This window comes from Amblyraja radiata, chromosome 11 (genome assembly GCF_010909765.2).
Source record: "Amblyraja radiata isolate CabotCenter1 chromosome 11, sAmbRad1.1.pri, whole genome shotgun sequence".
Classification (NCBI taxonomy): domain Eukaryota; kingdom Metazoa; phylum Chordata; class Chondrichthyes; order Rajiformes; family Rajidae; genus Amblyraja; species Amblyraja radiata.
Window position 1 is genome coordinate 57,064,796 of NC_045966.1, and position 14,924 is coordinate 57,079,719.

A 14,924-nucleotide genomic window follows, 5' to 3' on the forward strand; every position below is an offset into this window, starting at 1 on the left:
CCAAAATCTGAGCGTACACATTGTCAGTGGAAGACACGGAGTCGAGGCGTGGTGCAGCTAAGGCAGCAAGGAGATAGATTCAAAAGTCGCAGAATGGACGAGACGCTGTCCCTTCACATCGACCAGCAGGGAGTGTGCCCGGCGGAAATCGGCGCCCAGCAACGGTTGGGACACGTCGGCAATAGTGAAAGTCCAAATGAAATGACAGGAGCCGAAAATGAGAGGAACCGTGCAGACACCATACGTCCTGATGGATCTGCCGTTGAAGGAGGTCAGAGAAGGTCCCCGCTTACCGGAACGAATGTCGACTCACGACGGGGGCAAATCCGCCCCCGTGTCGACGAGGAAATGTCGCCCCGAATGTCGGTCCCAGGCGTAGAGGCGATGCTTATGGCCGGCCGAGGCATTTCCCGGATGCATGCAGGGTGGTCGGCATCGACGGGCCTTGGAACCCCAGCGCTGGTGGTAGTAGCACCACGTACCTTTACCGGCGTCGCTCGTGACCAGCTTCACTGCTTTGCCCTCGATGGAGGATGGAACCGGCCGCTGGACCCGCAGAGGCACCGCCGACACCCGACCGATAGAGGCTCCACTCTGCTGCTTGGCCTGCCACAGCTCGTCCGCACGGTCACCCAGCTGCTGGGGATCAACAAAATCAGGCGGAAGTCATCGGGCATCTGCTCGGAAAGCCTGCTCGAACAGGAGGCAAGGCTGATGGCCTGCCATCAAGGTAAGCATCTCGCTCACCAGCATGGACAGCTTGCGATCATCCATGTGTAGGAGCCTAGCGGCCTGGTCGCGGCGGCTGAGCCTGAAAGTGCACAAGAGGAGCACCTTGAGGCCATCATATTTGCCGGCAGCAGTAATGGATGAGGCAACAGGCGGTGTCCTGGTTCAGCGCACCGACCACGTAGTAATATTTAGTCGCGTCGGCCGTAATGTGCCGAATGTGGAATTGGGCTTCAGCCTGCTTGAACCATACGTGTTGCTGTGATGTCCTAAAGACGGGCAGTTTAATGGAAACTGCATTCTTCTGGGCTGGGTTGTCGGCTCCTTCATTTTGCTGGGCTGGGTTGTCGGCTGCATCCATGATAAAAATTCAAAATTAATTGTTTTGGATCGTCGGGGTCACCACTGTAGAGATCCAAACGTTGTGAACAAAACAGTGTCTTTATTAACAAATACAGTTTTTGCACACTCGCACGTTTAGTAAAGACTGGACTAAAGATCCTGCCGTTGTTATAGGGCACACCAGTTGATTGACGACTTTCATCATCACCAACTCCTGGCAAAACTCTGCCATGTGATAGGCCCAGCTCTCCTGACGAGGGTTCTAGCAATAAGTGGCTTGACCACCAGATGTCGCCACAAAATCCACATGAGAAAATAGACAGACACCGAGTTACATTTATGATCCAATAATAACTCTTACAGGTGGGAGCTTTCTTAAATGAAGCAGGTATCCATGTTTGTGTGTATGTGGGAGTGACTCACTGAATGAATGAATAAGTTTATTGGCCAAGTATGCACACATACAAGGAATTTCTTCTAAAACCACCTGCTAAAGATATTTCTTCAAATCAGTTAATAATCTAGGGTCAACTTTTCTACTTCCATTGATATAAAAAATAATAAATTCTTCCAACATCCACTACAATATTCTTCCATTAATATTAACATATACCCAATTATAAATTCAATTTATTGCTACGAACAATTCTTTATGGCCACTTTGTTCTCACATGGTTTTTCAATGTTGTGACCAAGATTGAAAGATTCTCGCATTCTAGAAATCTCGAACATACTACAAGCTCTGAAATCTGAACAACAGAATATGCTTTGTGTTAGTATGTTAGTATGAATTAGTAAGTTCCATTCATACTCTTATATTCAAATTACTAACAAAGTGTACATCATTAGTATTATTAAGTTACTTTCACAAACAATTCAAATGGGCACCTTGCTAAAACAAACCAACAGCATAACCAGAGATGCAGCCAGTGTACTCTGCTAGTGTTTAGAGAATATACAGTGCCATCCATAATGTTTGGGAGAAAGACCCATCATTTATTTATTTGTCTTTGTACTCCACAATTTGCGATTTGTAATAGAAAAATCACATATGGTTAAAGTGCACATTGTCAGATTTTATTAAAGGCCATTTTTATACCGTTTCACCATGTAGAAATTACAGCTATGTTCATATATAGTCCCCCCCATTGCAGGACACCATAATGTTTGGGTCACATGGCTTCACAGGCATTTGTAATTGCTCAGGTGTGTTTAATTGTCTCCTTAATGCAGGTATAAAATAGCTCTCAGCACCTAGTCATTCCTCTAGTCTTTCCATCACCTTTGGTAACTTTTATTGCTGTTTATCAACATGAGGACCATTGAAAGTCAAAGAAGCCATTATGAGACTGAGAAACAAGAATAAAACTGTTAGAGGTATCAGCCAAACCTTAGGCTTACCAAAATCAACTCTTTGGAACATCATTAAGAAGAAAGAGAGCACTGGTGAGCTTACTAATCGCCATGGGACTGGCAGGCCAAGGAAGATCATCCAAAGCTGATGACAAAAGAATTATCTCTATAATAAAGAAAAATCCCCAAACACCTGTCCGATAGATCAGAAACACTCTTCAGGAGTCAGGTGTGGATTTGTCGATGACCACTGTCCACAGAAGACTTCATGAACAGAAACACAGAGGCTACACTGTAAGATGCAAACTACTGGTTAGCTGCAAAAATAGGATGGCCAGGTTACAGTTTGCCAAGAAGTACTTAAAAGAGCAACAATAGTTCTGGACAAAGGTCGTGGACAGATGAGACGAAGATTAACTTATTTCAGAGTACTGGTACACTTATCCTCATTGATGATGCAACTGCTGATGATAGTAGCATAATGAATTCTGAAGTGTATATGCACATCCTGTCTGCTCAAGTTCAAACAAAAGCCTCAAAACTCAATGGCTGGTGGTTCATTCTACAGCAAGACAATGATCCCAAACATACTACTAAAGCAACAAAGGAGTTTTTTAAAGCTAAAAATTGGTAAATTCTTGAGTGGCCAAGTCAATCACCCAATATGAACCCAATTGCGCATGCCTTTCATATGCCGAAGCGAAAACTGAAGGGGACTAACCCCTAAAACAAGCACAGGCTAAAGATGGCTGCAATACAGGCCTGGCAGAGCGTCACCAGAGAAGACACCCAGCAACTGGTGATGTCCATGAATCGTAGACTTCAAGCAGTCATTGCATGCAAAGAATATGCAACAAAATACTAAACATGACTACTTTCATTTACATGACACTGCTGTGTCCCAAACATTATGGTGCCCTGAAATGGGGGGACTATGTATAAACATTGCTGTAATTTCTACATGGCAAAACAGAAATGTATAAAAATCGCCTTTATTAAAATCTGACAAGGTGCACTTTAACCGCATGCGATTTTTTTTCTATTACCAATCGCAAATTGTGGAGTACAGAGGCAAATAAATAAATGATGGGTCTTTGTCCCAAACAGTATGGAGGGCACTTTAGCTTTTAACTCATAGCACACAATGCTACTCCTTGCATTCCAGTGACCAGAAAAGTGCTTAGTCGCTAAGTTGTTTCATAATTGCTTTGAAGAGCACAGTGGGAGCTGATGTTCTCAAACCATCAAAAATGTCTACATTAGTTTTACTTAAGTCTAAAATGAGAAAGTCCCTGGAGCAGCTTTCAGGAATTTGGGTGACATTATAATGGACTTGTACTCCAAGCTTTGCAAAAGTTTCTCCTGGGAGAGGAAATGCATCAGATTGCCACTTTCCAGAGTCAGATCAAAATATAAATGTCAAGTTTACAACACCATGAAGCATGACTTCACAATACATTTTTTTTAATGGGCCCCATCTCACTGCCATGGTTTTCTGCCCACAATCACCCCCACACCATTGTTTATCCAGATTGGAAGGGATCGTGTATCCTGTGTGGCTTGAGTGGCAGCAATGCCCCAAAAACCAGAAAGGAGGCTCAACCCTCAAAACATCCCCAAAGGCCATGTCAACTGTCAAAGCTTTAAGAGATTTTACAACAGTCATTTAAAAATGAAGTAAATATATTTTTGTTAAAAATTAATGAAAAACACTTTAAACGTGAAAGTGCAGGAATTGGCCGCCAACGTACACACAAAGAATGTTCACGAGGACACCGGGAATATCTTATTTTATTAATAGAAGCATGGAATCTTATACAAGCATCCAAGAGAACAGTTGAGGTTTTGGTTTAATGTATCCACAGAAAGGCATGTAACCTTCGTAGGTGCAGCAAACTGCCTGGTTAGCCAACCTCAAAAAGACACGACTGCATGTGTCAGGCACACATACGTTCTGAATAACTAATCATATCTGGGTTTGCCCAGGTTGGTCTGGCCACTGCATTATCAGGAGGATTTGCCTGGTATTAATACATACAGCCTATGTATTTGGATGTCTAATTTATGTGCAACCAAATCTTCGACCTGTTTTTCTGCAAATGCCTCAAGGCTGAATCACATTCATAAACAAAGTGTTCAGCATTCTGGGTCTGGATTGGCCTTGGTTGGGTTGGGTGTTCATTTTGTAATAGTGTTGTATCTGACAGCCCTCATATTCAACACATCAGTGGATTGTCAGCCACAATTATTTTATATCCAAGACATTTAAATGAAGCTAAACATTCTACTGACTCATGTAACCATGATTGTTCAATCAATGATCTATACATGTTTATGTAGGAAGGAACTGCAGATGCTGGTTTACACCGAAGTTAGACATTAAATACTGGGGTAACTCAACGGGACAGGCAGCATCTCTGGAGAGAAGGAATGGGTGGTCCTTCTCTCCAGAGATGCTGCCTGTCCCACTGAGTTACTCCAGCATTTTGTGGCTATCTATACCTGTATAATGTTTTCAACGTATCAAAATATCTCAAGGTACTTAAAAGGAGTATTATCAACTTTTACATTAAGCAACTTAAGGAAATATCCAGAGGTCAGATGGCGAAAATAACAACACAAAGTATAAAGGCACGATTGAGTAACAAAAAAGGTGGGGGGGAGGGAGGGGGCAGGGTTCCAGTGCAGGCATTTTAAAGAAAACTAGTAAGAAATCTGTAAGTATCCTCAAAGCTCACGTTTCTAGAACCACACTTTAAATTAGAAAATGGTGCATATCACTGCTTTTTATGTAAAGTATAAAGATGATTAAAAAAAACAGGAAATTACAGATCAACTAGTTTAATATCTAATGTTGGGAAATTATTCAAGACTACAATTACAGGTCTTAAATGTTTTCAGCTGATTAAGGAGAGTCAGCATGTATTTATGCAATTGAGATGTAGCATTTTTTTGGAAGTGCCCAAGAAATGGTGTACTGGGAATTGTCAATTGATATTATTTGTTTGTCCTCAAGGTGGCATTTTGCATGGGTTTACTTTAGAAACTGTTAGTTATAGTGGAAACTTAAGGGCCTATACCACTTGGGCGTCATTTACGCTACATAATTTACGCGTCGCAACGCAAGACGTGCGCGTCGTGACGCACACGTGATGCGCGCATAGTGCGCATTACACGCGCATGGTGCGTGGTGACGTAGGCGGTCACGCGCGGCACCCCAGGATTTTGGGATGTGCAAAATCTTCGCGCGCCATCTGCGAGACGCGCAAATGACGCCCAAGTGAGACTGGCCCTTTATGCAACTGAAAGCAAATTGCTGCCTGACACAGAGCACGAGCAGGAGAGTAGGAATAAAGAAGTAGGGACACAAAATGTGAGAATCAAACTAGTGTGCTTGCAAGGAACTCAGCTGGGGGTGCAACTATTTACTATTGCACCATTAAAGTTACGTGAGAAAAAACAAGCTGCTGAAGGAACTCAGAAGGTTGAATAACATCTGAGGGAAATAAAATGTCAACTTTCCGTTGAGATTCTGCATTAGTCCTGACCCAATATGGAGGTAGGACTGATACAGGGTGATGTTTTGGTAATAAATTCCAGAGCTTTGGGTGCCACGTCAATTACAGGCACAGACACTACTGTGATTCAATTAAAAAAACATGGGAATGTGCAAAATGCTAGACTTGGAGGGTAGAGCATCACAAAAACATATGGGATTAAATCCCTTCACATAAAAAAAACTGAAGTTGAAAATGAGGATAAATTTGACACACCACAACTTTGACAATTTTAACACAAGGATGATTTTGAAACTGAGGCAATGGACTGTGAACCAATGGTAATTGAAACAGTAAAGAGTGAATGAACAACATGGTGGGTTTTGGGTTAACACAAGTTTTCATTGAGCAAAAGATAGAAGTCCAAGCAGAAAAACACTGGGATAGACAAGTCCATTACATTAAAATATTTACGAGGGTTCCAGGTGGTAACAGAAAGTCAGCAATTGTTGTTATGAAAGTGGGAAAGGTAGACTTGAAGGTGGACTGGATAGCTGGTTGAAACCTTAACCCAGGGGCAAACAACACCTAGATTACAAACAATTAAGCTTGTGAATATGAAGATATTCCAAAATTTAATAATGAACAATTTATTTATTTATTGGTGCCAATATAGAAATGTTTTAATGGCATAATATCTTATGTTAAGTAAACACAGTTCAGAGATCAACATTGTTTGTGGAGGGTGCCGTGGAAGGGTAGAGTTTAGAAGATGATAGCACAGTCTGTAAGCCAGTTTATTTTCATGTTAGAAATGTCCATTTTCTATAGGTATATAGTATCGTTCTGCATACATTTCTCATAATTCTTTCATTTCAATGAACATCTATGTTCACTCTAACAATACCAATAATTAAACTATGGAACATGCACAATACCCAATTATTAATATCAGGAAGCATAGTCTTTTTTCTATCGTCTCAAAAAATACGTTAAAAATTATGGGAGATTTTGCTTTTGTCAGGCATTCCGTAATCCAGAGCCCCGATATATTTGATGGCATCATGAAATGAATGGCAGAGATTTGCTTTTTCTTAATGCCAATAACATCCACAATACATATGTAAACTGTAGACTTGAAAAATATGTAACAGGTTATATTTTTATCATTCAAACCAAGGTCAAGGGGAGCATTACGAATACAATGAGACACAGAACTAAGGCACTGTTGAATTGAGTGTTAAGCCATATTGGCTGGCAGCCCAGAGGTTTACATCACATCAATAAATTAATCTGTTTTGTATGTCACACTTTCACTGCATAACAAATTTCGTTTCTCAATTAAAACATTGTTTTGTAAATGTTGGCTCTTAAAATACCACTAGGATACTCGATAAATTGGGAGAAAGGTGATGTCTTGTGATGCTCTGAAATTTAACAACTATTTGATGTTGAAACATGTCAAACGACCTCAAGACATACGAATAAGACCCAAGCATAAAGAGATGAAAATCAATTAGCGTGGCATTCATTATTAAAAGCTGCTAAAAGCTTCCACCTTTTTACATCCTGTGCTACATTCTTCAGCACTCAAGGCCCTGCTGCAGTACCAGTGATTTACCAGTAATCTTGGCTAATTATCATTTTAGAACAATTTTGCCTAAAACGATATGAACCTTGGAAAACGCAAGACAGGATTTTTTTTGTCTTTCCCCGAACAGCAGTTTCTTGTCAACCTTGATGGTCTTCAACAATCTGTTATGTCGGGTTTTTTTGAGCCAGAAGCCTCTGACTAAGGCTGATGCTTGATTACATTAATACAACATCATTTCAGATATGTATGGGATTTTGCACCTCTCATATACGGAAAACTATTAGTACATAAAAAACATGTTATGAATATATAAACACAGCCTGCAAGTGCTAACAAGCTCATGATAGCAATAATGTACCTGGTGTCAAAGGGAAGTTACTCTGTGTTGTATTTGCGGAGGCAAAGTCTGCAAACCCACCAAGTTGTTCGCCTGTCCCACCTGCAAGGCAAATAAAAGTTTTGTTGTGTGTCCATCAACCAATCCATCAATGTACCAACTAGATTTTTTAAAATTTATTTTTTATTTTTTTAAGGAATTTGTTCCTCATATCAATAAAATGAATTGAACTGAACGGTCACTTCTTCATAGTGCGCCTTTGTGGTTCAGGTCCCCGATTACTCTGGTAATCGAAAATGTTCACGTTTGGGCTGTTGTCTCAGTTATTTGAGTTCAACGGTACACCATGAAGTACATGCAGTGCATCATATACTGCATAAAGGGCTTTTTTTTTGTTTAAAAAAATGTACGTTTCTAGTCTGATATTTTTATCCATGGTAAAATGTGCATTATTTGTCTTTTTGAAGTGTATTTTGGTCTGGGTGTTTCATAGGCCAACCCCTCCCCCCTCCCTTAAAATAGTCAACAGGATTTAGAGGAGTGGATGTTTATGGGGATTGCAGATAACTATAATATAAGAATAATAGGATAGCATCAGTGCAAGATTGCAACTTCCTTAATATTGACTGGCATCTATAATCAATATATATTCCTTAGAGTTTAGGTTATGAGGGGTGGGTGACCTTAGAGGTGTATATAACCATGTGAGACACAGATAAGGTGAATCCACACAGTCTTTTTTCTTGGGAAGGGGCATCAAAACTAGAAGGCAAAGCTTTAAAATGAGAGGGAAAAGAATTAAAGGGATCTGAGGGGCAACTTTTTCCACAAGGAGAGTTGTGTATACATGCAACATGCTGTCAATGAAGGCAGTTGAGGCAAGTATGATAATATTTAAAGGACATTTGGGCAGGTATGTGAACAGAAAAGGTTTTGAGGGATATGTACCTAATGGAAGAAAATTGGACTAGCTTAGATGGCTAGCATGTTCAGCTTGTATGACTTGAGCCAAAGGGTCTGTTTCCACATTGTAACACTGCTCTCTCTCAGTGCCTAATGTTAACTTTCAACCAATAGCAACCTGTGAACTACAGACTTTGACTCATACACAGAGGGCAAGTAATAACCAAGAGTGTTTACAACCAATAATTGCAAAAACTAAAAACAATAGCCATAAAAAAAAAAAGGGGCTGGAATGACATGGTTCTTTGGAAGATATCTTATACTGTACATCCAAATTTAAATTTAGTTGCTCTTCCCTCAAAAATAATCTTCAGTCACATTGATTAACAAAATGTACCAATGTGCTTATGTTTATTTATTCATGGGATATAGACATCAGTGGCAATGCCAGCATTTATTATCTTATCCCTTCTTAATTGCCTCTTGAACCAAGTTGTTTGCTATGGTGCTTTAAAGTCAATAAGAGGCAGCCACATTATGGATTTAGAGGCATAAAGGCCAGGCCAAGTAAGGTCAATCAATTTCCTGCCTTAAGAACATTACGGAACCATTCCAGTAGTTTCATACCGAGTATTCGACATGAATTTAAATACCACTAAAGCAATGGTGGTATTTAAGATCGTCTCTGAATCAAGGGTCCAGGCGCTACAGGAAGGATCTCGACCAGAAACATCACCCATTCCTCCCCAGAAATGGCACCTGTCCCACTGAGTTACTCCAGCTTTTTGTGTCTATCTTCAATATAACACTTGTTTTTTTATTTCGAAACAATTCCTATCATCCAAGAAGTGTTAAAAGCTCCAGGGAAGCATCGATCTATATGAATTGGCGAGTTTAATGACTTTTCAGATTGTAAAATGTGGGTTTTAAATAAATAATATTTCCAGTTAAAACTGAATGGGTGGTGAACTTTATGCACTGGTGACTTTATTGCTCAAATATTAATCATAGAATATTACCAATCATCATGACAATAAAAGAAATGAGAATGTGACAGAGATGAAGTGATGAGAACAAAGCAAACAGAATCTTAAAAAATCTTAAACAAATCTGATATGTTTATCATTGAATAATTAAATCTCCACACTCCATTTAATTTCTCAGCCAAGTCTAAATATTAATCTTAGAAACAGGAACTTTTCTGTTTAAACAGTTTTGAGTGATTAAAAAAATGTTTTCATCGTGCAAAATTTAGGCAACCAGGTTAATCCAAAAGGCAGCAAAACTCACAGACCAAATAGAGCCTGTTGGCCTTAAAAACACGAGGAACCGAATATAGGAGCAAAGAGATCCTTCTGCAGTTGTACAGAGCCCTAGTGAGACCACACCTGGAGTATTGTGTGCAGTTTTGGTCCCCTAATTTGAGGAAAGACATTCTTGCTATTGAGGTAGTGCAGCGTAGGTTTACAAGGTCAATTCCCGGGATGGCGGGACTGTCATATGCTGAGAGAATGGAGTAGCTGGGCTTGTACACTCTGGAGTTTAGAAGAATGAGAGGGCATCTCATTGAAACATATAAGATTGTTAAGGGCTTGGACACGCTAGAGGCAGGAAACATGTTCCTGATGTTGGGGGAGTCCAGAACCAGGGGCCACAGTTTAAGAATAAGTAGTAAGCCATTTAGAACAGAAACAAGGAAACATTTTTTCTCACAGAGAGTGGCGAGTCTGTGGAATTCTCTGCCTCAGAGGGTGGTGGAGGCAGATTCTCTGGATGCTTTCAAGAGAGAGCGAGATAGGGCTCTTAAAAATAGCAGAGTCAGGGGATACGGGGAGAATGTAGGAACGGGGTACTGATTGGGGACGATCAGCCATGATCACATTGAATGGCGGTGCTGGCTCGGAGGGTCGAATGGCCTACTCCTGTCTATTGTATCATGAAATTCCTTGTGAAACACTAATATGTTGAAAAGGAAGTTTATTTTTGTCATTAAATCTGCATATATTTTTTTAAAATGGACATCAGATTACTACAATGCTTTGGGAGTATCCACGGGTTGCAAAAGGCACCATCTAATTACCAGCTTTCTCCCATGAATTCAATAGAATGAGTCGGCCTAATCTAATCACTATTTAGCGCAATCCAATGGTAAACCAAAATCTACTACATACATCATAAAAAAGCAGAAAAGAGAATATTTAAAATAGTGTACAGATTATTTATTGTTCTCCTTAGGATTACATTGTACATTATCTCCCCTGTCTTGTTGCTGTTCTCTGTTAGGCAGTGATTCCATTGATCAAATGACCATTCTCAATACAGGAGCAGATAATGAGCACCAAATAGAGCATCATCCTATACTCAGATGTTGATGCAAACAAGTAATCACTGGATACGACAATAAGTAGGTTTCGTAGCTAAATCTTCCACGTTTCCACTTGTTGGGAGAGTCACAATCAAGTAGACAGAATTACAGAATATGGGGACCGTCATTTATAATTAAGGTACTGTAGCGGCGCCTGCTAGCGCACGCAGATATCGAACCCGCCGTTCGGAAGCCGCGGTCACGTGACTCGGGATGGGCTGTTGTTTTTGCGCGTTTTTTCCCTTGCGCACGTTAGTTCAGCGCTGACCACCGTTGTGGGCAGACGTGTCTGATAAGCCTGTCTGCTGCAGCATGCCAAGCACCTCCGCCTACCTTTCGAACGGCTGTGCAAACATGGTTGGTGATCAACCCTGAGAAGTGCCAGTTCGGATTGCGCTCCATCACCTCTCATGGAGCGCAGGCACTGCCCGAGAAAGTCGACGCTAACCGTCGTTTCCCCATGCCTCTATCGGTCAAGGGTCTGCAAGAGTTTATCGGGATGGTTAACTTCTACCACCAATTCGTCCCGTCTGCGGCCGCCATTATGTGGCCGTTGTTTCAATGCCTGGTCGGTAAGCCTAAGGACCTGGTCTGGTCCAAGGAGGCACAGAAGGTGTTCGAGGGTGCAAAGACCACATTGGCCAACGCCACTATGCTTGAACACCCTAGGGCATCAGCCCAAACGGCTCTCACCGTGGACGCTTCAGACGTCGTGGTAGGCGCCGTCTTCGAGCAGCGCGTAGATAATCGCTGGGTGCCGCTGGCATTCTTCAACAGGCAACTGCAAGCCCCCAAAGTTAAATACAGCGCTTTCGACAGGGAGCTCCTTGCACTTTACCTAGTAATCCGCCATTTTCGTTATTTCCTGGAAGGGCACACGTTCACCGCGTTTACCGACCACAAGCCGCTAACATTCGCTTTGACCAAGGTGTCTGACCCTTGGTCTGCCCGACAACAACGGCACCTGGCCTACATTTCCGAATTCACGTCTGACATTCGGCATGTGGCAGGGAAGTTTAATGTGGTGGCCGACGCGTTGTCCCGTCCTGCGCTGCCCGAAGTTTCAGCGTTTTGGCGTTGATTACCAGCTGGCAGCCGCCCAACGGGCAGATGTCGATATGGAGATTTACCGCAATGCTGAATCAGGACTGAAGCTGGTCGAAGTGCCATGTGGCACCTCCGGCGTGCAAGTCCTTTGTGATATTTCCACCGGTAAAGCCCATCCTATTGTCCCGGTCGCTTGGCGACGTCGGATCTTCGACACCATCCACAGCATGGCGCACCCGTCCATTCGCGCCACCTCTGCCTGGGTCGCGGCGAAGTTCGTCTGGCATGGGTTAAGGAAGCAGGTCGCTGCATGGGCCCGTTCCTGCAACCCATGCCAGACCTCCAAAGTGCAGAGACACGTGTACCAGCCAGTCCAGGATTTTGCCGTCCCGGACGGCAGGTTCCTGCACATCCATGTAGACTTGGTAGGTACCTTGCCTTGTTCGCGCGGGGCTACCCACTTACTGACTATCGTAGACAGGTTTACCAGGTGGGCGGAGGCAATCCCGTTGGCGGATACCTCTGCTTATGCATGCGCGAGGGCCATGGATCCCAGTGAATCGCTCGTTTCGGGGTCTCCTCACATATTACCACCGATAGGGGAGCCCAGTTCACGTCTTCATTGTGGTGTGGTATGGCGCAGCTATACGGCTCAAAGCTGCACCAGATTACCGCTTATCACCCGTCCAACGGGTTGGTTGAGCGGTTCCATCGGCACCTGAAGTCGGCGATAAAAGCCAGACTCACCGGCCCTGATTGGGTCGACCAGTTACCTTAGGTCTCCTTGGCATCAGGACAACGCCTAAGGAGGACCTCAAAGCCTCCTCGGCCGAGTTGGTTTATCGCTCGGTTTTGCAGGTTCCCGGGGATTTCTTGCCTGTCCCTCCGGACCAGGAGGTTTCCACCTCACAGTTGTTGGCGGACCTTCGCGAGCGGGCGCGCGCTTTGGTCCCGGTTCCAATTTCTCGGCATGGTTCATCTTCAGTACATGATCCTACTATGTTACGGGATTGTGCTTATGTTTTTCTCCGTAGAGATGCTCATCGCTCGCCGTTACAGCGGGTGTATGAGGGTCCGTACAGGGTGCTCAGTACTGGTGTCTCGACGTTCACGTTGGACATGGGTGATAAGGAGGAGTTCGTCTCCGTGAGTCGCCTAAAGCCTGCACACGTTGACGAGGATAGCCCAGTGACAGTGGCTACTCCACGGCGTAGAGGACATCCACCTGTTGTTTTGCCGCTCTCTGCACCTGTTACCTCCGGTCGCGTTTCTCCAGTCCCCTTTGTTACGCCCGTACCTCGTTCGCATTTTTCGCGTCCCTCCAGTACTGTTTTACCGGTCCCAAATGTTACGCTCGCCCCGCGACCTCGGACTACGCGTTCCAGTCGTACCGTCCGTTTACCCGTGCGTTTCCGTACCGCGGATTCTGGGGGGATGGGGGGCATGTAGCGGCACCTGCTAGCGCACGCAGATATCGAACCCGGCGTTCGGAACCCGCGGTCATGTGACTCGGGAGGGGCTGTTGTTTTCGCGCGGTTTTTCCCTTGCGCGCGTTAGTTCAGCGCTGACCACCGTTGTGGGCAGACGTCGCTGATAAGCCTGTCTGCTGCATCATGAACTTTTGAATAAAGATCTGTTGAAAACTCCAGTAGTTTCTCAGACCACTAAAGTACATAGAAATTTCTTCTGAGGATCGTTAATCTCTAGAATTCTCTGCCCGAGGGTGGTGGAGGCCAGATGATTCAATATATTTAAGGTGGATGCAGATAAATAATGGAAAAATAAATTGTGGGCTATGGGGCAACTCGCACAGAAGGCTCGAGGAGCAGGGTGACCTACTCTTATCTTCTTGTGTTGTGCGGAAACAAAGAACTGCAGATGTTAGTTAATGCACAAAAGGACAAAATCCTGGAATTACTCAGGGGGTCAGGCAGCATCTCTGGAGAACATGGATAGGTTACGTTTCGGGTCAAAATCCTTCTTCAGACTGATTGTAGGGAGGGGGAGAAGAAAGCTGGAAAGGGGAGAGGCAGAACAAAACATAGCAGGTAATAGGTAAGGGGGAGTTTTTGACAGGGCCAGAGATAAAAAATAGGTGTGGGACAGGTTTGAGGAGTTGTGGATTGTGAAGCCAGGGAGAGGAAAATAGCAGGGGGTGGGGTTTGTTAGCAGAGGTCTATGCTTGGTCTCTCCGATCTACAGGAGTGAACTTAGAGGAGGTGAATCTTTCTTTGATGAACATGGTTTCCCCCCTTCCCATAGTCCTGCTCTTGCTACCCCTCCTCCAAGAGAGAACAAGGATCGAGTTTCCCTGGTCCTCACCTTTCAGCCTACCAGCCTTTGTATCCAACACGTAATTTGTAGGAAGGAACTACAGATGCTAGTTATGCCAAAGATATACACAAAATGCTAGAGTAACTCAGCGGGTCAGGCAGCATCTCTGGAGAAAAGGAACAGGTGACGTTTCGGATCAGAAACCTTCTTCAGACCCCATCATACTCCAACATATACAAATCATAACATATATCATAACACATCATACTCCACCATTTTCTTCACCTCCAATGTGATCCCACCACTAGTCACATCTTCCCATCTCAACCCCTTTCCGCCTTCCGCAAAGACTGCTCGCTCCGCAACTCATCCCTTCCCACCCAACACCCAAGTGAGTTTTCAGTACAAAACATTTACATCTAAATACAACACTAATTTAGTGAGATCAGTAAACTCACTAACCAGAAATGAAACCCTGACAGA

General features: G+C 43.4%; 1 protein-coding gene across 1 annotated transcript in view; it reads right to left on the bottom strand.

The window, feature by feature from the left end:
- Positions 1–14,924, bottom strand: part of clint1 (clathrin interactor 1) — a 163,489-nt gene that overhangs the window by 17,607 nt on the left and 130,958 nt on the right. The window contains exon 9 of the mRNA XM_033029978.1: positions 7,874–7,954. Within this exon, the coding sequence (XP_032885869.1) occupies positions 7,874–7,954 (81 nt within the window). The remainder of the gene's footprint in view (positions 1–7,873; positions 7,955–14,924) is intronic.